Here is a 27030-nt window from a genome sequence, read left to right as displayed (position 1 = left end):
CCTCCAAATTAGGAGGAAACTACTGTAACAGGAAGCAATTGGTCAGATGCCATAAGAAGATATTTTGGAGCCTGCCACAGGAAACCAGTACAAATGTTCATTTGAAGCTGGACAACAAGGGAAGGAACAGGATCTGACGCAGTCAATGTTGAGAACTGATAGGCCAGTGAGTTCCCATATGACAGAACAATGGATGACACAGGATGAACTTGAAGAGAATGTGCCACAGGAAGATGCAATATAACTTTCTATGGAATGCTCACAGGAAATGGAAAACAAAAAATGTGCCTCAGCTTAGAAGAAAATGAGCTAAGAGAAGAGTTGCTTGATTTAATAGAGATAGAGAGACATATTAAGATCAATGAAAGAAATAGACTGCAAAAGGTCAATAAAACCCAAAAAGTCAGAAGTTTGATGAAACAAATGAACACAGTAGTTAGAACTGTCCGTAGAGATCCATGCGATATAACAGAAGTAAACAGGATATATTACTGTGCAGCTAAATTAATAACTGATAACGTTCTACCACAAGAACACAAGGTAATGAGGGAGAGGAAGGGGAGAAATCAAATACCATCATGGAAATATCAAATAGAGAAAACTATAAAGCAATTAAGACAAGAAGTGTGACTGTTAGAAGAGTATAGAAGAGGGAACAAATCAACAAAAATACTCAGAAAGATAGACAAGTTGAAAGTAATGCGCAGTATTAGAACAGATCAGGATCTATCATGAACTATCGCAAATAACAAACTAAACATTTCTGCACAGGCAGAAAAACTTAGAAGATAAGCAGATAAATATGAAGAAAAGTACAAAATAAGCGATTTATTGATAACCCAAAAAAGTTTTATAGAGAATTGAGAAACAAAAATAAGAGGAATTGAAAGACCACCAAAAAAGGAAGAAATAGATACATTTTGGAGAAGTATCTATGAAGATCCTGTGGAACACAACAAAGATGCTAAATGGATAGAAGAAATAAAAGAAAGCATAAGACATTTAAATGTACATGATATGAAATGGGATGAAGTAACAGCCAGAGAGATTGAAACAAAGTTAAGAAAAGCCTCTAATTGGAAAACCCCTGGTCCAGATGCAGTACCTAACTTCTGGTTAAAAGTATTAACATCTTTGCATGAAGATTTATCCATGGCTAAGAACTATTTATATGCACACCCTGAACAGACACCAACCTGGCTAACAACAGGAAAAACAATGCTCCTACTTAAGAGTGAGCCTGCAAGCTACCCTAAAAATTATAGACCAATAACTTGCCTTCCAATGATGTATACTTTATACACTGGAACTGATGCCGACAGAGTTTATAGTCATTTAGAAGAAAACTCAAGTATGGCAATAGAACAAAAAGGCAATAAAAGAAAGTCATATGGAACAAATGATCATTTGTTGTTAAATAAAGTCATTGCGGAGTACTGTAAAAAGGGGAAGAATTTATGTATAAAGCACAAATGGCTAGCACAAAAGAGGAATCCAATCTTTATTTAAACATAAAGCAGACCAGTTTCGGCCCTGAAGACCTTTATCAATGCAAGAAGACAAATTAGTGTAGTGAAACACCCTTTTTAAATACAATCCTTATTTGTTCCACCAATCAGAACAAAAAAGATATTAATTAACTTAAATGCAAAGAACACACCGGCAACAAAATGTGTACGCAATACAGCTGCATAAAAAATACCAAATATAGGATATGTAAACATATTTAATGAACTGAAGATGAAAACCTGAAAATGAAACAATGCTGAAAAATTATTATGAAACCCTATGAAATAAAAAAATCCCTGACAGGGACTTATATTTGAACCTACTAAATAAATCTTGATGTCATATTTAGTATATGTCTTTAAAGATGATCATTTAGTCCAGGGGGAAACAAACCCCCCAGACAAATGATCCATGACCTTTCCTTTTTATTTACAAGTTCATGCCATTTGTTCTTGGAAAACCTTGAACCCACAACCTTGTCAATGATGGTAAAATGAAACCTAGCTGTTTTGTGAGCCAATGTGTGCTTATATAAGGCATTTGTAATAACTTTATTTCTGATATTACTCAAATGTTCTGAAATCCGTAATTTAAAAGGCCTAGATGTTTGACTTATATAAAATGCAGAGCAGTGGCACTCAGCCAAATAGATCACCCAACTGCTGCTGCAATTTGTAAGAGTCCAGATTTCAAAAACATTTGTTGTATTTTTAGTGGAGAACTCCTTGGTTTTCAATACATATTTACAGAAAGTGCAATGTCCACAGGGAAACAACCATACACTTTAGTAACATCTAAAGTGCATTGAGTTTTCACTTGAAAAGATGAATGCCTTTTATAGAAACTTAAATGTCCCCCTAGAGTAACCCCTCTTCAATAGGAAAAAGCACATCTATTATCCAATATTCTAGCCAAATATTCATCAGAACGTAAAATATCACAGTGTTTTTGTATCAACTGAGTGAGATGTTTAGTATTTCTACCAAAAGTGGTAGTAAACTTAATTTTAGATCCTTGATGGGATTTAGATCCTTGATAGCTAAGCAATTCTTCCCTAGACATCTTATCCACAATAGAACTGGTTTGTGACAAATGTCTGGCTGAATACCCCCATTCTACAAATCTCTGGGTTAGATCCTCACTGAAATGGGCAAGATCTGTCTGATGTGAACATATCCATTTTATCCTCATAAATTGGGATTTCAGAATGTTCATTGTAATATAACCTAGATGACAGATGGATGCATGCAGTAATGAGTTGGAATGAAAGGGCTTCCTATAAACTGTACTAGCTAAAGTACCATCATGTTGTTTCTTGACCAAGACATCCAAAAATGGAATTGACCTCCTGTTAGAGTCAACAGTAAATTGGATGCCCCATTTATTGTCATTAAGATAACCAACAAATTCTTGTAAATACACTGCATCAGATTTCCAAATCATCCAGCAGTTATCCAGGTACCTACACCAAATATCCATTTCATCAATGAAGATATTATGTCTCCTATAATAGATGATATGGTGTTCCAGGTAACCCATAAAACTGTCCGCATAAACAGGGGCAAAAGCAGCCCCCATAGCGGTACCTTGAATCTGTAGATAACATTTTCCATTAAAAAGGAAAACATTCTTAGTTAATACGTGCTCAACCAAACAAAGAAGAAAGATATTAAACCCAGGACTATAAAGATCAATTTTGGTGAGCCAAAAATCCAGTGCCATAAGACCTGCCCAGTGAGGGATGCTAGTATATAATGATGTTACATCTAAGGTACACAATAACCATTCATCTTCCACTTGGGAGTCAGCAATAATGTTAAGGAACTCTGTCATATCTTTGATCCTAGCCCTAACTCCCTTCAACAAAGGTTTTAAATATTTGGTTAGTTAGACAGAGATGGGTTCTGTTAGGGAACCCTTACCTGACACAATTGGCCGCCCCAGGGGAATATGAAGGTTTCTGTGCACCTTAAGAAGCAGATAAAGATGTTGACAAGAAGGTTCACTAACCTTAAAATGAAAACAGGTTTGTTCATCAATGATGCCCTCAGTCTTGGCCATATCCAAAAAATTATCAATTTAAATTTTGAAATGTGGAGTTGGATCGATAGGCATGTTTGTATAAAATCTGGCAACATTGAGCTGCCAATTGTCCTCAGTTTCATGATCAGACCAATTCATAACCACTATAGAACCCCCTTTATCTGCTTGTACTATAACCAGATCTTTTCTGCTCTTAAGCTTCCAAAGTGCCTCTCTTTCTGCTTGATTTAAATTATTAGAAAGCAAACCCTCACTGGTGTGTCCACCAGAAATGTAACTCTTTGAGTATACATTTCTGAAATATCTCAACATGTTTGTTCATTGGTGGCATAAAACTAGATGCATGAAATTTAAAGCCCACCTCATAAGGTTCAGTGTGGTTTTCTGAATCCTTGAACAAAATTGTTAAGTTAAGAAGAATACAAAAAGACAATAAATCCTGTGCAAAATCACTTTCTGAGACAAAGAAACTAGGCATGTATTTCAATCCTTTATTCAATACATCATAGTCACTTACTGACAAAACAGCAGAAGAAATATTTATGACATTGTTGGTAGTCTTTTCGGCTCCAAGAGTTGCAACATGGTCTCTCTTGTTAAACTGGGATTGAGCTCTAGATTTGTGTTTTCTACCCCCCCCCCATTTCGTATGCCCCCTAAAGGGACCTTAGCATTAGTCAAAAGAGCATCATTAGACAAACAACGCTTATGCATTGGTGATGTCTGAGAAACCTCATTTTCAGTATCAGTATGGAAGGATATATCATCTCCCGAGCCATCACTTATGGTCTTTTTGAGGATAGATTTTCTTTTTCTTTTTTGCCTAGGAGTCTGAGCCCTAATTTTGGAAAATGTAACATTTTTAGTCTGTTCGAAAGGATGACCTTGGTTATAATCATACTGATCTCTATTAAATGTACGAACCTTTCTAGCTTTCAGCTCATTTTCAGATTGTAACCAATCCCCACTCAATTTCCTTAAACATTCTTTATACTGGGGTTTGTGTTCAAATGGTTTGGCATCATGACACATTTTGGAAACATCTGTGTTACTTTCAATGCTACTTTCATAAAAGGCATATAAAGCCTTCACAAATTCCATTGAGGAATTTTGTTGGATGCTGGACCAGGTTGAAAGTAAAACCTCATCAGGCTGCCTCACTAAAGGCTTCAACTGAATTCTCAAACCCCTAGGGGTAATGCCCTTCTGGATATAGGCTTTAAATAGCCTAGCATGCCATACACTAGATCTAAGGGCCTTCATATTTTTGAAAATACTATCAAAAAGAGAATGACAACCATCATCTTGACTTGATGCCAAGCCATTTTTGGGTAAATTGGTTCCTAGAGACTCAAAAATACCAATATTGTCCTTATCTACCAATAAACCCATTGTTATAAGGTCCATGTTGAAAAAAGGGACCACTAACTTGATATATCAAATAGAGCCAACCAAACAAGGAAGGGGTAATTAATGTTGGTGATTGAAGTTAACACTGTATATAGTATCACAACTAATCTCCACTACCTGAATAACCAAAACCAATGACTGACAATGTAAATATAACTATATTAACACAAAAATAAAAAATAAAAAAATAAACACAAATATATGTTCACCCCTGAAATGAAATACTAATAATGCTCTATAATATAGTAATTTGACAAATTCAAAATTTATATACTAGCAGAGCAAATGTCAGCAATGCAACACTTCATAGTAGCTCATTTCAGTATTATTATTATAAACACAAAAAATACTTAAAAAAACATTGTCAGTATAAGGAACATAGAGATGTATGTCCGCAAATATCACAAAATGCAAACATACAATTACAAATTAAATCCAATATGAAACGCCAACCCCAACAAACTATAAAGTAGGTGCCCCAACAGTATAATTACACAAAACACAGTATAATTTGTAGAAATAAATTTGGTGTCACTGTTATCCTTTTCACAAAGTCAACTAAACTCATTGCAAGTATGTAGAGCCCAATTGAGCATTTAAGAATACACTGCTTCCCTAAAAAGAAAGAAATGTATTCCCTAATAGAAATTTACATTCCTTTGATTCCTACATATAGCTTAACAATATCAAATTCTGTCCATACAAACTCACATAGCTAATAATTAGCTTCCAAAATGCTATTAGTCCCAAAGGAAAAACAAACATCCAAAGTTTTTTGTAAAAATGTGTCCGTGACTTGCTTCCATAAACCAATATTCTCGTTGTAGAAAATAACAGTTGATAATGTCTATTAGAACAGTCCACTGTTTAAACACGAACACCAATCATCCCCAGCCTCAATTACATACTTCCAAAACACTTCATGGAAATATATACAGCCCAGAGATGTTTCCAACACGCCCTTTATAAAGAGTTTTAACTAATATTGTCCGTAAAGTAAATCCACTGTATAAACACAAACAAAGGTTTTTTTTATATAGGTCAAACATCTAGGTTTTTTAAATTATGGATTTCAGAACATTTGAGTAATATCAGAAATAAAGTTATTACAAATGCCTTATATAAGCACACATTGGTTCACAAAACATCTATGTTTCATTTTACCATCATTGACAAGGTTGTGGGTTCAAGGTTTTTCAAGAACAAATGGCACGAACTTGTAAATAAAAAGGAAAGGTCATGGATTATTCATCTGGGAGGTTTGTTTCCCCGTGGACTAAATGATCATCTTTAAAGACATATACTAAATATAGCATCAAGAATTATTCAGTAGGTTCGAATATAAGTCCCTGTCAGGGAAATTTTTATTTCATAGGGTGTCATAACAATTTTTCAGCATTGTTTCATTTTCAGGTTTTTATCTTCAGTTCATTAAATATGTTTACATATCCTATATTTGGTATTTTTTATGCAGCTGTATTGAGTATACACATTTTGTTGTGGGTGTGTTCTTTGCATTTAAGTTAATATATTTTTTGTTCTGATTGGTGGAACAAATAAGGATTGTATTTAAAAAGGGTGTTTCATTACACTAATTTGTCTTCTTGCATTGATAAAGGTCTTCAGGGCCAAAACCAGTCTGCTTTATGTTTAAATAAAGATTGGATTCCTCTTTTGTGCTGGCCGTTTGTGCTTTTTACTTTGGATAATTTTGGCCTTTGCACTTGCCGTCCATGCGTGGCTTCTCTTTGACTGGTAGAAGAATTTAAGTATGGCATGGATTGAGAACAAGAAAGCATTTGATAGTATCCCACATTCATGGATAAAAGAGTGCTTAAAAATGTATAAGATATGCCGTACACTGATCGACTACATTACAGTGACCATGAAACAGTGGCAGACTACTTTGCAATTAAGCCATGATAAAGGACAAATTATTATCCCAGGGATAAAAATCCAAAAGTGAGATGTCACCGCTGCTATTCTGTCTTGCCCTTAACCCATTAAGCTGTCTACTTAACAGCTTAGGCCATGGCTATAATTTGGCTCCTAGAAAACAGTAGTGTAAAGACTTCCCACCTTCTCTTTGTCGATGATTTAAAACTGTATAACTCAGATGAGGAACTGAAAGCACAACTGCAAGTTGTCAAAACCTTTTCCAGATGATATAAGAATGTCATTTGGTCTTGATAAATGTGCAAAGGCAACTTTTAAACCAGGAAAACTGCAGCACCAAGAAAACATCAGTTTGGGACAAGAATGTGCTATACAATAACTTGAGCAAGAGGGAGTGTACATATATTTTGGAACTGATGAAGTATAAACAATAAAACATGAACAAATGCAAATAAAACTTAGTAAGGAATACCTTAGAAGACTTAAATTAATTCTGAAAACAGTGTTGACATCTAGGAACAAAATCCAAGCTATGAACCAGTTTGCTCTTCCTGTCCTAACTGACAGTTTTGGTGTGATTGATTGATCCCAAAATGTGTCCGATAGATTAGACAGTAAAACAAGAAGGATGCCTCATGCTTACCCAATGATTTATAAAAATTAGTGCATACCAAGATTATATATTCCACATTACAAAGGAGGTATGGGCCTCCTTGAAATTGATTACACATATAGATCTGCAATTGTGGGACTGCACACATATCTGCTGACCTCACATGACCCAAATGTAGTGAAAGTTTTGAAGCATGAGGAGAATAAATCTAAGATGGCTTCCCTGCTTAGTCTAGCAGAAGCATATCGGCGTCGAGCAGAAATGCAAATCAAAACATAAGTAGATAAGAATCAGGCAGCAACTGAATGTGCCAAAAAAACAAAATAAATAATGTAAGGTGAAGGACCAGATGAGAAGGCAAGAAATGTGGAAAATGCATAAATATATTTGCAAGTATAGAAAACTTCTGGAAGAACCTCGTGTTGATCAGGAACGAATGCAGGAATGGTTAAGGAGAGGCGAATTCAAACCAAGTGATGAAAGGTTAATATTGGCAGCACAAGATAGTACACTACATACGCGTTGGTTTACAAAGTCCATTAAACATGTGGGAGAAAAGGACAAATGTAGATTTTGTAAAACAGAACTGGAAACAATTGCACACCTTGCTGCTGGTTGTGACATACTAATGGCAGAAGGACTGAATACTGAAAGGCATAATAATGTGGCAAGACTGTTGCACTGGGGATTGTGCAAACATTATGGCTGAAAAATACTGCTAACATGAGTCACAAAGCATCATAGAAGATGATGAAGTCTACATTACAGGAGATTACCCATTACTAACAGTTCAAAATATAGATCATAGAAAACCGGATATGGTGGTCCATGAAAAGAAGAGAAAAGTAGCATTGATCATTGAAATTGCCATACCCAGTGACTACTGTGTCTTGGGTACAGAGAGACACAAAGTCATAAATTATCAGGATTTGCAGGCAGAAAAGAGAGCAATGTGGAAGAAAGATACCAAGATAGTTGCAATAGTAGTAGGGAGCAATGGGTCTTACAAAAAAATAATCTACAATCGTATTTAGATATGTTACCAATACATGCAACTCCATACGAATTGCAGAAGAAATCATTACTGGGCACATTGCGGGTGCTGCGAAGAGTATTTCCGGCTGACATCAAAGACTGAAGCAATACTAATTTCAAGAACTTTAATCATAGTTTGACTTAGGAATGGGGCCCATTCCCATCATGGTATTAGAAACCTAAAAGACTTGGAGAAATTAAAAAAAGGGAGAAACCGGAGGCCATTGCCAACCTTTTGACTGATAGGTTTAGCTCAAATTTCTCCCCCCACTCCCCCAAATAATCCATAGGAAATACTGCATACCATAATCCCCCCCAACCATTACTAGGGAACAAATCAATATACTTTTCAAGAACAAAAACACTGCATTGATGGGCCCTGATAACATGTGAGGATGCTTACTAAATAGCATGAAATATGACCTCACTGGTCCACATGACTCACTTTTCAACTGGACCCTGCAGTCAGATTTTGTGTCCAAGGAATGGAAGGCTGCTGTCATTCCTCATCACAAAGGAGGTCCAACCACTGATCTGGGTAATTACACGGTCGATAGGTCCAACCAGCATCATATACAAGACCATGGAAAGAATCTTCCTGGACATGATAAATGAGGACATCGGTAACCTGCAAATGCTGAACCTATCACAGTTTGGTTTTGTTAAAGGAAGGTCATGCCTGTTAAATCTGGTGGACTTCTTTGAGAATGTCACCAAAGCAATGGATGAGGTCAAGACTGTGTACACTTCTTACCTCGACCTGGCCAAGGCCTTTGATACAATACCCCACTTAGGCATTATAGACAAGCTCACTAAATTAGGTATTAACCCTTTCATCACACACTGAATAGCCAACTGGCTCAGTGATAAGACCCAGGAGGTCAAAATAGGTGAGGCCGCCTCCATCAAGAGACCAGCCACTAGCAGACTCTCTGAATTGGAAGCAAAGGATGAAAGTTTATGGCTGACTATGTTTGCAGATGTTTGTAAGCTGGGGTTTATCATCAATTCACCTGCAAAAACTAGCATTCTTCAAGAAGGCCCATCTCTGTCTAACAAATGGTGCCAAAGCCATGGTCTTAAACTCAGTGCTAAGAAAGACATGATTGTACCCTTTGGGAAGTCATCCAGCCCAGCTAATTACCATGTTGATGATATTCCCCTAAGAGTAAACCCAATGCTGAGGTATCTGGGTAAGCACATTGACAGAAGCCTTATCTTTGACCACAATGTGGCCACAATGGTGAAGAAATCCTTTTATGTTACGCAAATTATGTGAGGGCATGGCAACTAGGTCCAAAGAGGTCATTATCCCACTATACTTCACCCTTATCAGATCAATCAGAGTACAATGCTCCCTTCGGTATGTACCTGATCAGGCATATGCAGTAACTAGGGCACCTCAGAGGTTCCTTACAAAAAGAATACAAGGTGTAACAAACCTGCCTTATGCAGAGTACCTTAAAGCCCGTTCCCTCTACTCAGTCTCCTATAGATTGCTGAGGGGTGATCTATGCCTGGCTTACAAGGCACCCACACTTATGAATCTCCTACATATTCGTATGTCAAATAGTACCAGAAATAAAAGGTATAAGGACCTGAACTTTGTCTGTGACTTACATAGAATATGCTGGAGAGACAAATGTGTGTCCCAGTGACCGGCCCTCCTATGGAACAGGTTTTCCATCCATATGAAGCTGAGTTAGTCTATTATCCAGTTTAAGTGCAACCTAAACCAGTGGATGGGGAATGGAAAATTTACACCAAGCCTAGTACTCATGTCCATTATGGACAGAGGTAACTTATGCACGCCTGATCTTCAATGTTCTATTTAGATACAGGATGTTATTATTCTTTTGGTAAAACATGGCTAGACTTAAAAAGCCACCCTCCCCCCAGGAGTCATTAGCCTAATAACAGTCTATGAATTTATGAATTATATTTTACTGGATATTTTCTGCAAAGAATTGAGCTGATCCCAAAAGGTGAACAGGAGGCATAAGCATGGCATCTGAATTCATGTGAGAACTTTGATGTATGAGTGAGATAAATGAAAGCTCAAGTTCACTCACTTAAACTCAGATATATCACTTTGCTGATATCGAGCTTAAACTCAGATATATCACTTTGCTGATATCGAGCTTGCTGTTTACAGCTATGGTGGGTGATCCTCCATCTATCCTTAAAACCCCTTTAGCATTAGAAACACACTGCATAGCCTTTCTGTATTAGTTTTAGTTTGGCGGCAAACAAAAAGGAGGATTGAATATTCTTTTTCCATTGTAACGTTCTCAGTAAGGCAGAAGATTTTCTCTGACATGCCATTTCAAAAGGGAGATCAGCAAAAAACATTATAGTGATTCCATCTAAAAGAATTCTTGTATGAGTATCTGCTTTCAGTAGTTTCTTGATATCTTTTAATTTATAAAATTCTTTCAACTTTAGGATGAAAAGTAGCTATTTGTAAATTATTCCATATGCTTAAGGAAATCTGTGGAGTCTATTCAATTCTATACGCTGAAAATTATCCATAGATCCCACAGACAATGGGCCAGACTCCAAAAGAGTTGCTCTCTGTATAAGTCTGCACCTGATTCCAAAACCCTTCCTCTCTAAGTGACCTCTTTCAGTGAAAGGTCTGTCTATAAACAGCCTTAAACCAGGGGTCAGATTCCAAAAGACTTGATCTCAACCAACTCTCAACGTGAGTGGTCACATACACTGAGAGCAAGTTTTTTTGAATCCGGCCCAACAATGTACCAGCAATATAGTGAAGATTCATCGCTAGACTCTTATCTCTATCCCATTCTTCAGGAATGCCAAAAGTGTGCAGTTTTCTACATCTTGCTCTGGTATTTAACCTAAGAGCTAAACCTGAAAAGTAGAGGTAGGTTTTTGCAGGGATGCTATACGCTCTTTTAGAGAAGAGGGTTCAGACTTTTGGGTGGTTAATTTAGTTTGCAAATCACTTATCTGTTTTGGATTAATTCCTCCAAATGCTTAGGTTTTTACTTACCTTTCTGTTGGCTTCTGGCTTCTATGTTGTAATGTTTACACAGTCTCCAGTGTAGCAACTTTGCTATATTGTTGTCTTTTAGTATACAAACCTTCAGCCATGAGTGTATCACACTGTTCAACAAGATGTATGACTGTTTCTACTTCTGTACTGCAAAACCTACATTTGTCTGTTATCTCCTGCCTTTCCTATGGATTCTGTGAACCTTCTAGTATGTAGTCCACTGTCTTGGGAGGCCAACATTGACTTTTCATCTTTTGGTTTAACTTCACCTCGCCTGACCCATTTGTACATCTACTCTTGGTCAACATGCCATTGTTCCTGCAGATCTCTATATTTCTTGCTATAATTGTGGTCTTCCAATTTATCTTTTTTTCCCTGACTCAGTTCTTTATATCCTTTCTGCTTTTTTTGCACTTTCTGTTGCCACCTGTTTATATAGGTTTGATTGGATTTCTGTGCCTGCTTGTTTTGTAAACGCTTCTGCTAACCTAAGCAAAGATGTCAACTCAAATTTATTCCGTTCATGCTTTAGAATTTCAATATGTTTGGATCTGATTATTTCAATATGTATGCAATCCAGCAATCACCAACCTATATGTATAGTTGATTTTAAGGAGGTCCATGCCTCCTTCTGACCAAATGATATATGCTCTTGGCAAACATTGGTTCTTGTATATATTTTGATGGGCATGAAGCAATTTTCTTGTTTTCCCATCAAGCTTATACAGCTCTTTTTGTAGCCAATCAATAACCCCAAATAAGTTAAAATAGTAAGTACAAATCGATTTATAGCTTGAACTTTATTCCTGGGTGTCAAAGCAGTTTTCAGTATTAGTTTTAGTCTTCTAAAATATTTCTTACTGAGCTTTGTTGTCATTTCTTCATGCTGTCACTGCCCCATCATCTATTCCAAGAAAGTTGTAAATCTCATCTTGTTCTAAATCTTTGATATCACATTCCTCCCAAGTTTTATGTTTTCTTGATTCTTCAGTTTCCCTTTTTCAAATTCTGCGTTTGCACATCTGTCAAGGCCAAATGACATTCCTATGTAATCAGAGAAGGTTTTAACAACTTGTAGCTGCTTTTGCATTTTTTATCTGATGAACTATAAAGTTTAAAATCATCCACAAAAAGTAGATAAGGTATCTTTTGACATGATGATTTTTGGAGTCAGACTGATTCTGTAACCTATGCTACTGAGTGAACAGCTTAACACATTGAGAGTAAGACAAAACAGTAATGCTGACAATGAATCACCCCAGAATATTCCATGTTGGACTTTCACACCCTGGACAGCAATATGTCCTTTTGTGTGGTTCATCTGCAAAGTGATTTATCATTTCTTCAAAGTAACTATGATAACATTTTCCAATGTGTGGATAGATCTTGTACATTTGTAAGTATTTTATAATTTTGGTGTGAGGAGTGCAATCACATTTTTTTTTTGCAGTCTAGCTGTTATCCATGGCCTAGGGAGATCCCTGTTCTTTTTGCGGTTCCATTATGTTTTTGATTAACAAAAGATGATCCTTTGTTACATAAGAATTTCTTTTATTCCCCTTCTGTTCTAAGGCCATGATTGAATTTTTATCCAAATTAAAGTGTACTCTATCTGCATCAATTCCAGTATATAACCTATATGTTGTTGCGATACACATTATTGGTCAATAGTTCTTAGGATGACTTTCAGGTTCATTTTTAAGTATGGGTATGGTTTTCCCAATTTTTTTGCCAGTCCGGTGTCATTTTAGGGTGCACATATAAGTAGTTTTTACTCAAGGCTAAATCACAGTGCAAAAATGTTGATACCTTTATCCAAAAGTTAGATACAGCATCTGGACTGGCCATTTTCCATATGGGAGCCTTTCTTAACTTTATCTCCATCTCAGTAGCAGTTACTTCATTACAATCCATATGTTAGATATCAGAATTTCTTAATTGTTCTTCTACTTCTTTTATCCACTAAACGTTCTTGTTGTGTTGAACTGGATCTTCATAGATATTTCTCCAGAATGTATTAATTTCATCTGTTCTTGGTGGTGTCATAATTATTGCTAATTTCTTTCCTAGATTCTGTAGAATTTCTTTGGGTCATGCCTAAAATGCTTGTTTTGTATCCTTTTTTTGTGTTTTTCAATGTATCTCCTGAGATTTTCAGCCTGCACAGAAAATTTTAATTTATTGTCAGAGACAGTGTAATGCAAATCCTGATCTGTTTTGATATCTTGTTGTTTTAGCTCATTCACTTTTCTAAAAATGTTTATATTGATTTCCTTGTCGGTATTCTTCTACTAGTGATAACTCTTGACTTAACACAGATAGCCACCTACTTACCCCTACACAACATGGTTTTAGACCTGGCTACAGTACCACGACTGGTCTCCTCTCCTTCCTCGAAACCATCAACAAAGCCAGGGATTACAGCTGTCTAGTGTCCACCCTGCTTCTGGACATATCTAAGGCCTTTGACACTATCTCCCATAACCTTCTCATATCTAAACTCTCTAATCTAAACCTGTGCAACTCTTCTGTCAACTGGTTTTCTAGTTACCTCTCCGACAGAAAATAAGCTGTCAAATGGAAAAAAGCCACCTCCTCCTTCCTTAACACATCTACAGGCGTACTCCAGGGTTCCATATTGGGTCACCTACTGTTCAACATTTCCATAAATGACTTCCACCAAAACATTCCTAGTTATAAACTGATTCAATAGACAGATGACTCTACGATCATCTGCTCCACCACTTCCACCTCTACTCTCTTAAAACTAACTCAGGATGCTGTATGCTATACCGAACACTGGATGATAGACAACCTTCTAAAGCAAACTTCACCTTACTTAAGGCAGAGGTGGTAAGTTTCACAGCCCCCACGCTAAAGGATAACACTGCCCAAGATGGAGAATCCTTTACAATTGTACTCTATGAGCACCTACAAGGATGTATGGATCGTGCCATCCCTAGCAAGACCAAGACTCACTCCCCTAAGAGAAGGAAACCAGTCTGGTGGACCCCTGCCATAAACAGGTTATACAACAGAAGGAGGAAGCTAGTTCAGAAAAAAAGTAAATCCCAAGAAGGAAAGATATCCCTGGTCAGTATCAGTAAGAAACTAAGGTCGCTTATAAAATCATCCAAGGCTAACTTTGAAAGAAAAATAGCCAAGGATTCAAAAGATAACCACAAAGCCTTCCTTAGCTATAGCTATGTCAAGAATCTAAGTGGCAACTCGCAGATATGCTCAAAATATACTGAACCTACTGATATTGCCAACATCCTGTCAGATAGATTCAGTGCAAACTTCACCTCCCTCTCACCTTCAAAAGGGCCCACAACAATACCGGAAAAGTGTAGTGTCCCAGAAATCACAGAAGCACAGGTGAAAACAGCCCTTTCAAAAGCCAAAAACACAGCATCAATGGGGCCAGATGGTGTCCCAGGCTGCGTCTTGCACAAACTACAGAATAAACTAACCCCCCACCTAAACACACTGTTCAACCTCAGCCTCTCCACAGGCTACGTGCCCATAGAATGGCACACAGCAACGGTTATTCCGCTCCACAAAGGAGGGGCCACAACTGACCCTGGTAACTATCGCCCCATAAGCCTGACTAGCCTGGTCTGCAAGGCTATGGAGTGCATCATCATGGAACTCATTAACAAAGACATTGGGAACCTCCAAACACTTGACTCGACACAGTTCGGTTTTATTAAGGGCAGATCATGCCTACTAAACCTGGTTGACTTCTTCGAGACAGTCACCAAGACCATAGACGAGGGAAAGGTGATTCACACAGCCTACCTTTCAGGCATTCAACACCATTCCTCACTCGGGTATTATAGAAAAACTCACCAGTCTGAACATAAACCCCTACGTCACAAGATGGGTTGCCAACTGGCTTACAGACAGAACTCACACGGTAAGAATAGCGGGCTCCAGGTCCGACTCTAAACCAGTCACAAGTGGTGTCCCACAAGGCTCGGTTCTGGGACCCCTACCGTTCGGCATATATTTCTCAGAAGTACAGGCAAACACAGGAGGACTATGGCTAACCAAGTTCGCTGATGACTGCAAACTGGGAGCCATAAATGACTCTCCGGCTGACATGGACATCCTTTAAAAAGGCCTTACTGAGACAGACACCTGGTGTCAAAGTTATGGCCTCAAGCTGAATGCCAAAAAATGCATAGTCATTCCATTTGGGATAAACAAAACACCCACGAATTACCACATAGGCGGCAGCCACCTTAATACAGAAGTGGTAATAAGAGATCTGGGGACCCAGGTAGATAGTAATCTCTCCTTTGACAATCATATTGCGAAAGTAGTTAGGAAATCCTTCTATGTGGCCCATTTAATTACTAAGGGGTTTGCATCTAGAAATAAAGACGTTATAGTGCCCCTCTACTCGTCACTCATCAGACCCATCATAGAGTACAATGCCCCATTTGGGATGTACCTCACAAGACACTTGCAACAGTTGGAAAGACCACAAAAGCACCACACCAAGAGGATTACTGGCCTCAAACATATGTACTATGCAGCCCGACTGAAAAAACTCCGGCTGTACTCAGTGGCATATTGCTTACTCAGAGGTGATCTCTGCCTGACTTACAAAGCCATGTCCAACTCAGAATTGATGGACATGCTCCACCTAAATAAATTCAAGTCACTGCGAGCCACACGCTCTAGTGAGCTAAACCTCACCACAACAATAAATAGAACATGCTGGAGGAATAGATTCCTGTCACAGAGACTCCCTGTGCTTTGGAACAAAATGCCTAACTACATTAGGCAGAGCCCCTCTCTAACACTCTTCAAGAGAAGCCTTGATGAGTGGATGGGTAACAGAAAATACACCCCTGGGATCACTTCATTGGCTCTGCTTGACAGAGGCTCAGTTAATTAATCAATGGGGCAGCGAAAGCCGACACACTCTGGCTAGGCTTATAAAAGCCCTCGGGCAAATAGCCTAGTACCTACCTATGAACCACCTATCACTCAATGCATCAAAAACTAAAATTATGCTATTTTCCCCTTCAAAAAGTACCATTATAGACAAGAACTCATTCTCCATTACTAGTCAAAACAATACCTCTCTCGAGGTAGCCTCCCATGTAAAGCTTCTAGGAGTCCTTATTGATGAACATTTAAAATTTGATACTCACCTACTAACCAATATAAAGAAAACCCACCAGAAACTAGGCATGGTCTACCACCATAACTGCTATATCACTCCCACTACTAAACTTGTACTCTCTAACACCTGCCTCATTTCTTCTCTCCTATATGGTGCCCCACTTTTTACCAACATTCAATCTTCTCTAAAAACAAAGCTATCCTCCTGTTATAACAACATTTCTAAGTTTGCTACCGGCTATAAATCCTCCTCCCACCACTGCAGTGCCTTACACAAACTAAATTGGCTCAAACTTCCCAACCATCTTACCAACATTCAACTTACTCATGCCCATAAAATCATCTTTAATCCCTCCATCTGCCCCTCCCTTGCCTCCTCCTTCAAAATCCACCTACCCAACAGTCTTCTAAGCTCCAATAACCAGAATTTGCTTGAACTGCACAAGCTTGCTCGTCCTCCAGGCAAACACCTACTATCCTTTTCCATAGCTAGCCTCTGGAAATCCCTGCCACCTCTTATTCATACTACAGACAACCACCCTACCTTTAAGACCCTGCTTCTTTCCCATCTCAAAACCCTCTGGTAATGTTCCTGCTCTCATCCCACATGACTCACCTCTTTTTCCCCATTTCTCACACTCCTCTACTTCTCTCTTCTCTTCATCATACTGAGCTTCTCTGACTACTACCATCTTCATTTTTCTCATTTACTCCCACTCTTGCTCTACTTTTTTTCTTATTGTCCCACCCTTCTTACATCCAACAATTAACACCTCTTATCCCCCTATCCTACTTTAACTGTGCTAACATTTCATGTAAAACTTTAATGCCAACCCTATGTTATTTCACAGTGTAACAAATCTAACAGGAATATGCACCAATGGATTGTTCTTATTTTAATCGGCTTATGTGTGTGTGTGTGTGTGTGTGTGTGTGTGTGTGTGTGTGTGTGTGTGTGTGTGTGTGTGTGTGTGTGTGTGTGTGTGTGTGTGTGTGTGTGTGTGTGTGTGTGTGTAATTTTACCTTTTGTTTTTTTTACTCTATTTTCACTGCAATCGTGGATTTTTTGACATGTTGTGTAATACCATCATTCTTCAATAGTATTACATAAATGTAAATGCATTGTCTTCTTATTATATTGTTGTTCATGGAGCTTTTCTTCCCGGGACTCCATTGAAAACAGGCCCATCTTGGCCCAATGGACTATCCCGGTAAACAAACTGCATAATAAAATAAATAAAATAAATAACTGCTTTAAAATTGTTCTCTTCAGTGCTTCCATGATGATGATCTCTTTGCTTCTTTGTTTTCCTTTAATAATTTATGTTTTCTTGGTTGTCTCTCATCAATTAGATTTGCTGCACAGTATTGAATTTTGCTAATTTCTGCAAATTATTGCACAGGGTATGAGCTTATATCATTCACACCCAACAATAAGTTTTACAATGGAAACTCCACTGAGCAGAGTCCTTGGTGTAGCTGTCCAGATCTGCCTTCCATTAATCACTTGCCCACATGTATTCTATTTTGAATAAACTGTCTCTCACACACACACACACACACACACACACACACACACACACACGCACACACACACACATGCATACACACACACACACACACACACACACACACACACACACACACACACAAAAACACAACGCACCTTGATTTTCAGAAATGGCTGGTAATATTCTCCAACATTACAGCATTCTGTCCTGGCACAAGGTACTAAACTGCTACCACCAAGATTACCTGACTGAGGAACTCCTAGTTGCTATTTTATTCTTGATAATAAGCCAGATAATTCTAAACACAAGTAGTTGTGAGCCGCAAAGCAGTCAGCCAAATAGAGTTGGATGCCAACAGCTTGTTACCATTTAGCAATAAATATTCTTGCATCAATTAATAAATAATTCAATAGATTATCAGCCACAATCTTTTTAAAAGTGAAAAAAATACATGAAAAATACTGAGTTAAGCAGTACAGGTAACAGTTAAATAATTAAAGAAAGATACATTTGCACAGAAAAGCAGAAAAGAATCATTTTGAACACATAAATTACAAGAATGAAAAATATCCATCCATAGTTCATCCTTCTACTATCTTTCTCTTAACCAAAAGAACAGTCGAGGTCTAAGTTACACTGACTGAATTTTCTGATGACGTCATAGGCAGAGACATAAGTGCAGAAAAAACAAGCTCATGGGTCTGCACACTACAAGTTCCAGGATAGCTTTTCCCTTACAGTCTGTGTCATTCAGCTATTTGGTTTATGCCTTTCCCATACAGAAATCAAAGATGCAGTTAATCAGAGTTTTCCATTTACCTAATAATATGTTTGTTTTCCTTCTCAAGGCTAGCTATCTCCTCAGAGAATTTTCTAATTACTTTTATGCTGTTTTTGCTTTCCTGACCTAGGAATAATCACAGATCTGCAACTGCTCTTTTCACACCTCACCCACAAGAAATATGGCACTGCTGCCCGTGATATGGGCCGTAACCATCCACATCCAAAAATAAACCTTACACAGGACACCCTACTGAGCAGAGTCTGGCCTAATTCCTCAGACCCCTTTCTCATCACTCTTATTGAGTTTCAGTGCCTTCCATTGCTCACTTGCATCTTATCTTTAATTGCTGTATTTCCTAGTAAAATGCATTTACATTACAAACTTCTCTTACTGACAGTGTACACTACTTTTATAAACATTGCATGGAAAAAGGTAACACATTATCACATGTTGTTCATACCACTGTAAAACACATATTGCATACCTACTCACATATTTTTGTTTACTTGTGCAGGTGTTATGATGTCCGAGTACAAGTCACACATCTGTTACAGTCTAACTTACAAAACACCGGCAGTTTTATTCTTAAAATTGCATATAATACAAATTAGTCTTTAAAAACATATAAGTTTTCCAGCACACTGAATTTTGAATGCACACTGAGACATGTGTCTTTATTACAGCATGCAGGCCAGTAAGCCAAACTCTTACCCATTGTAGACAGATTTCACCTTTTTGGGACTCATTATTTCAACATGACTAGAAAGTCTACAACATTCTATGTATGGAAAGCCTGATGTCCATTAAATTAGGGCTGCATCCCAAATAAAGTCTACAGAAAAAAGAAAAAATATCCCATAGAAAATGCATATAAGACCAAATCATAAAAACCTTGGCAAACAGAGTACTACTGGTGAAAATGGTGCTACAAACCTCTTTTTTTTTTTTACTGAATACATTTTTATTGATTTTCATAAACATAAACATATATACAGTATGTATATCAAATAAATATTTACATAGTCAAAGCTTAAAGTGGAGAAACAATCCTAAAATCAAACATTACAAAACCACTTACATAGGATATATACTTGAAAAACTTTTTCTTGAATGTATCTTTGAATAAGATTATGATTTATTACAGTCTTCTGTTTCCAGCAGTTGATTTACTTTCTGCCAGGCAATGCTTAAGGAAGTAGGTCGTTCTGTTCTTAGCTCGATTGTTTTTGATTTTAAATACGAGACTGATAAAACCATGTTCTTGAAATGTTTAAAATTGGGAGTTCTGTGTAATATTTTTCCTTGCAATAGCAAGGAGAGTCCACAAAATTACATATTTTATCCTTGGAACACAAAATGGCACAGGTGTATTCAACAAAACTAGAGATTTTGTAAGTTGGAAATTATCAGTGAACAGTGCCTGTAACAAATAGTTAATACTTTCCCAATATTGTTTAAGTAAATGGCATTCATAGAACATGTATTGCCAACTGGGTATTGATTGTGATTTACACCTCCAACATCTATTTTCTTTATTATATATTATTTTTAATTTGTGTGGTGTTAAGTATGTTCTATGTATAAATTGCCATGTGAAAAGTTACCAATATAGTGATAAAGATTTTAGTTTTGGAGATGTAAGAATTGTTTTTTTTTATCTTTATCATCTGGCATTTTACTATTAACTGTTTCATAGTATTTCCATATATTTTCTTTATTATCAACTATTGTTTCTTTAATTAATTTGTACAATACTGATAAAATTCCTTTCCCATTTGTGGGAAATTCCATTAGCGTTATTAACTTCTCTATGAACTTGGGAACCTTTTCCCCTAAGGGACTTCTGCATTATTGCCTGTTGGTTTAAAACTGTTTGTCTTAATCCCTACAGTGTTAACCACATATTATTTTCAAGGTTGAACTCACTAATAATTTGCTCTATCATTAGTACTTTATTAGTGTTTATCAACCAATGCCAGTAAATTAGACCATTCTTACTAAGTGTTTTAACTGCTACTGAGTCCTGAGTTATAATATTATTGTGTGTATATGCTATTGAGAATATGAATTACAAACCTCTCTTGATGAAGGCATCATAGGAGATATGCAAATTACCACGTAACATCATACAAGTATTCTAACACACTGTTTTTTGAATACACAATGGCTTACAGGACTTTATTAATGTATTCAGGCAAATTAACTATGCTATACAAGCTGTAGACATGTTTTGCTCTCTTTTAGGCTTATCAGTAGAGTGTATGCTCTATCTTGTAGCCCAGGCAGGTATGACCCTAGCCCTGAGTAGCATTCTGCCATCACCCAGAATGATACCACAGTACAAGGACAAAATAATTGACTTCAACAATTAGCTAAGCTTCTGGTGTCATTCTAAGGGGATCCAGTATCTGTCTGCCTGGGATAACATGATTGACAGACCACTATGCTTTGCCAGAGATGGCCTGCACCTGTAATCCTTGGGATTCCGGATACTGGCTAAGGCTCTTGCCACCCCATAGTGCCTTTTTTATGCAAGGTTCAAATGACAAATTCGCCACCGTAACAGGTACAATCAAGCAAAATCTGAGGGTAATGCTACTCAGTGCTAGAAGTCTAAACCTCAAAATGCATTCATTTGAGGCACTCCTTAAAATGGAGAACATCGACATCTGTGCAGTGACAGAGACCTGGTTCAAGGCTCCAGTGAGCACCCCTGCATTACCAGGCTATAATTCATACCACACCTGTCAGCCACCTAACCTGGACCAAAACACTAAAGGTGGAGGCATGTCCATATTCATGAAGGATATCCATACCTCCAGGCTAGCTGCTCAGCATAATGCATCCAAGATTATCCAAGTGCAACTAACTCTGGGCAAGACCACAATCCAAATTGTAACTTGCTACAGATCCCCCGCCATGCCCCAGGATTCCCACTACTCATTTCTTGATACACAGGAAAATATTAGGGTACAACCCAATACCCTAATAATGGGTGATTTCAACTACCCCACCATTAACTGGGAAAACTACTCATGTACCATCTCTTTTGCTCAACGTTTTCTGGAATTCATAAATTCCAATGCCTTGGATCAACTTATCCAAAATTCCCCTCAGCCCACTATATTTATACTTCTCAATGTTAAGTGAAGTCCAAATTCACACATTATACATACAAATCTCAGATGCACACAGAGAATTGCACATACACACACATATGTGCACACACACACAAACACACACACACACACACACACACACACACACACACACACACACACACACACACACTCTCTCTCTCTCTCTCTCTCTCTCTAGGCCACATAAAAGTACCTACAAACGTAAACATGCTCTAAGTAAAATGAAGAAAAATAAATAAAACACAGACCACATGTGCCATTCACTTCAATACAAATGTGCTTAATACACCATATACATTCCCCCCAAGACATAATACTGAGTATCTAAATCAGCTCCAGACATACACTTAATTCATATTAGAATGAAAAAAGTTAAAATTAAAGAGTAAGAGCCAAATTAAAATACTTCCCACAATTCTCTGTGTATTTTGCTCCCTTGCAAGTCACACAAGTGTTGTTCTTAAGTGCCACATGCATCTATTCTCAAGATAATAGAAAAAGAGTAGCACACTAATTTCAAGTTTCACTGTTGATCTTCCTCTGCTAAGTGCAGTTCTGAAAGTTAACTTCCTACAGGCCTTTTAAACACTTCTCGTTAAATTGTCATAAGTGGCTAGCAACTTTCATTTCTCTACAACCATCATCCATCCATTTATACCACCCAGTTTCTATTCTGCATTATTGAGTTTACCTTATATCGCCATGCTTGTGTGTACTCCACCCCAGGTTGCAATCTCCCAAGTATCATTTTTATTTGTAGTACTGTCCTTAGGGCATTATTCATAAACATGGAGAGGGAGACTTCAGAAACTAATCCAGCAGTGATAGATACTATTTCCAGCAGGACTGCTCAGGGCTCTCTATGAAACCAGTTCAGACTGTTGTAGCACTACATAGTAGGAAGCCTCTGGTGGGTAGAGCTACAGTGATCTGCTGGATAATACCACATGCAATACAGCAGTCTAGGAATGAGACTAATGTAAATTAGCCATGTGATCTACTAGGGAGCCTTACTCTGGGATCATAATAGTCAGTAGGACAATTCAGAAACAACCTCTACCATGTCATCTGTGAGAAGAGCAGTAGAGAATGAATGTGACGTTTTATGGTATACTCACATTGCTGTCTATAGTAGAAGCAAGGTTGTTAGCACCACAGCAGCTAAGTACTGAACAGATGTTTGTGTATATGTGTGTGTGTGTGTGTGTGTGTGTGTGTGTGTGTGTGTGTGTGTGTGTGTGTGTGTGTGTGTGTGTGTGTGTGTGTGTCTGTGTGTGTGTGTGTGTGTGTGTGTGTGTGTGTGTGTGTGTGTGTGTGTGTGAATATTTGTGTTTGTGTGTGTTTGTGTGTGTGTGTGTGTGTGTGTGTGTGTGAATATTTGTGTTTTTGTGTGTGTGTGTGTGTGTGTGTGTGTGTGTGTGTGTGTGTGTGTGTGTGTGTGTGTGTGAGAGAATATTTGTGTTTGTGTGTGTGTGTGTGTGTGTGTGTGTGTGTGTGTGTGTGTGTGTGTGTGTGTGTGTAAATGCCTGTGCAGCAGCATTGTGTGGGTTAATAGGAGGAATACTTATCATTAGTTGTTCAATTCAGAAACATGCAAATGAGTCATTGATGACCTTTTGCTCCATACAGCTTCTGCATGTCTCTGAATCATAATTAGCTCCATAGCACTACTAGAGGACAATAGTGAAGCACTATTAGCACTACAAAGTAACCTTTCTGAATACATCCCTAAATCTGGTCAGGTCACTGAAAGGATCTACTGAATTAATAGACTTGGCAAGTTACAGTGCACACAAGTAAACCAAACCATATATAAACAGAAAAATATAAAAGAGTACTAAAGGCGTTGTCATCAGAAACCTTGAATTACTGTGATCTGCAAAAATTGCAGCATCTACAATAATGAGTAGATGATGACTATCTAGAATGAATCCATGGGTAATACATGGCCTGTGTTTTCTGCTGAAATTAAACAGATTTTTTTTTAAAAGATTGTAAAAAAATCATTTACCTTTAACATCAACAACAATTTATTAGTTTACAGATAAAAAATAATGGCCGTGTTTTGGTTTGTCAAACTTAAACAACTGTTTCTGTTATCAGGTTTTTGACAAAATTGCCATCATGAGCTGTGGGGAAATGGTGTTCTGTGGTGAACCAAATGAAATGGTGATGTTTTTTAATGACTGTGGGTATGCATGCCCGGACTACTCAAATCCATTTGATTACTATGGTAAGAATGTTTAGCTATTTTACCAAGTAAAATGTTTAACTACTGTTTAAACAACAATGTTGGATGGGGTAACATACTGAGAAGGTTTCATGTGTAGGGTAAAATAAAGTAAATGGGATACGAGCTGTCCATGGGTAATGATATTATATGCCAAACCAGCTCATGTATTGGTGCTACTGTAACCTTTAATTATTTTGGTGTGTCTAGTTAATGTATTTGCACTGTAACATGCAGAATGTATACCAAGATTCATGTTTTCAAATAATTCTGTATTTATATTAAGTCAAGAAGAAATGCAGCCTTTTCAAAGATTATTTTAACAGAACTATAATCTGCATACTATTGGAATGGATTATACATATCAAACATACCCCTACAGTGTACTGCACTTGAGTGGTACGACACAATGAAGACAATGGTACAGATATGACTAAACATGTGATCTCTCTCACACACACACACACACACACACACACACACACACACACACACACATACATACTACTGGAGGTAGACTTGCTGCGTATGTCATTCTGAATGATTCACATAGCATGCAGCTGATCCCCCTTTCTTCTTACACCTTATTAAATCCTTCTGTTGTTATGCACCTCATCTTTTTCATGTAAGGCATTCCATAGTCTCAATATCAGTTCTGTGATGTAATGGTTCCTGAAAGCTTACATTACCTTATTGTCATTCATGCCTTTTAGCTAGCTCTTCTTCGGAGCAGCCCCCTTCTTTGCATCCACTCGCTGTTATTTGTATCATATCATGCACTTCTGACCCTTCTTTTTTCCACTCTATGCATTTCCAGCATCCTGATCCTGACATAATTTCTGTTCAAAAACAGCTCCTCCGATTTTATATTTTCTACCCTTGTCTCCATACTGCCAGCACACCAAAATGTCCCTCCAGAGCCAGGCTTAAGAAATGCACACAGTATGACACTATCATCTTCACCAAAGCCCTTTACTTCTGCTTCTGTGGTGTTCTCTACCTAGGAATGAAACCTAGCATATTAATAGTTCTCATTACAGGTCTTTCATATTGCATAATGTAATTCATACAAACGGTAATTACGTGCCCTCTTTGACCCATTTCCTTCCAAGTTAATTACCTCATAGTTCAGGTTAAAGCCCAACTGCCATATTTCTTTCCACTCTGCAATCCTTCTAGGTCCGCCTAGAGACTAAGCCACCAGTTTCACCTCAATTTGTTAATACCTCACTGATGTCACTTCGGAAACAAAGACATTCATCACAATTTTCAGCCTGTCTGACATGGCATACATGAAGATATGGACAAAGTCTTTTCCAATCAATGATCTTTTTGGCACCCAAGTTGACATTAGCCCACTTCTTTTAGAAATTTTACCTCATAAGTTAGAATTCCTGCTGTATTTCAGTACTGTCACACTTACTATTTACCTTTACTCATGGATATTATTACATAAGTGTAATTCCAAAACTTTTATCTTAGTGCCTTCACTGAACATAGATTATATTCAAGTGGATAACTTAGCCAGCAAATATAAATACAGACATAATTAGACAGATAGGTAGATTAGACAGAGACACAGTCAGATAGATAGATAGTTAAGTATACTGATATATATTAACTGATTTCTCGAAAAACTGTTGCTATCTCCTTCTTGATCCTAAAATTTACTTCCAGGTAGCTGAGAATTCTAACCAAGGCATCTTTAAAGTGCACCATTGAATGATTTGCTTAAGTCCAGACATATCGGATCCCATTCTAATTGCCAAAATTACATTACTCCGAAACTCACTTTGCCGAGACCAGTTCTCTAAAGTTACAGTAGTCTGAAATGGCACTTTGACAAAACACAAAATACAGATAAGTCAATCACTAACACGTACAACACACACTAAAACAAATCCTCTAATGTTTCAATTTTTGCAGGGGGGCAAGCACCCCTTGCACCTCCCCCCACACCCCCTACAAATTATCTATACCAATTCAGAGATTGCACTACAGTGACATCAAGGCTATATTTGTCCATCCATACTGTAGTGCAAGCTCCGTTTACAATATAGGAGTGCTGTACACTGTTTGCTTTCCACAACGTACAGAGCTGTACACCTACCTGCATAACTGGTATGGTGTACTAGACAGCATGGAAGCAGATGTTTCATGGAAATAAAATTCAGCAAAGTGCCATTTTGGGCTACTGTAACTTTGGAGAACTGGTCTTGGCAAAGTGAATTTCAAAATAATGTAATTTTGGCAAGTAGAATGGGATCCGACATGTCATACATATTAAATGGATTCCTTTGCTCCATCTCTGTCTTGATCCATGTGTGACGACCGTGCCCTGGCCCAGCAATCAAGGAGCCACAATCCTCACCACTAACACAAGGGAGGTTGTCTCCTAGAAGAGGAAAGGATAACTAATACACACAGTAAAGTACAATTTCCTTTAAGTGCACACAGAGATCACAGTCAGTCTGGGGCTGGTTGCTACTTTGCTCACCAGGTCCCCAATAAGACTCCCCACTGGCACAGCTATAGGGTCCAGGTCTCAGCCTAACTGGGCAAGCTAGAACCTCCAGTACCTTCTCTGTCCAACCAGTGCTTCGTGTCCCTGCCAAGTAGCTGACACAACACACACACTTTGAGATAAGTATTTATACAACTTCACAGACACTCCTGGGAAAGCCTGACACAGATTCTCCAA

General features: G+C 37.8%; 1 protein-coding gene across 1 annotated transcript in view; it reads left to right on the top strand.

Annotated features, from left to right (window-relative positions):
* Positions 1–27030, top strand: part of ABCG5 (ATP binding cassette subfamily G member 5) — a 438604-nt gene that overhangs the window by 242088 nt on the left and 169486 nt on the right. Inside the window, exon 7 of the mRNA XM_044073759.1 lies at positions 24203–24332. Within this exon, the coding sequence (XP_043929694.1) occupies positions 24203–24332 (130 nt within the window). The remainder of the gene's footprint in view (positions 1–24202; positions 24333–27030) is intronic.

Source organism: Protopterus annectens, chromosome 6.part0, assembly GCF_019279795.1.
Source record: "Protopterus annectens isolate FY-2018-M chromosome 6.part0, PAN1.0, whole genome shotgun sequence".
In the NCBI taxonomy this organism is placed as follows: Eukaryota; Metazoa; Chordata; order Ceratodontiformes; family Protopteridae; genus Protopterus; species Protopterus annectens.
Note: the sequence above shows the minus strand (reverse complement) of the source record. Positions and strands in the feature narration are given on the sequence as shown.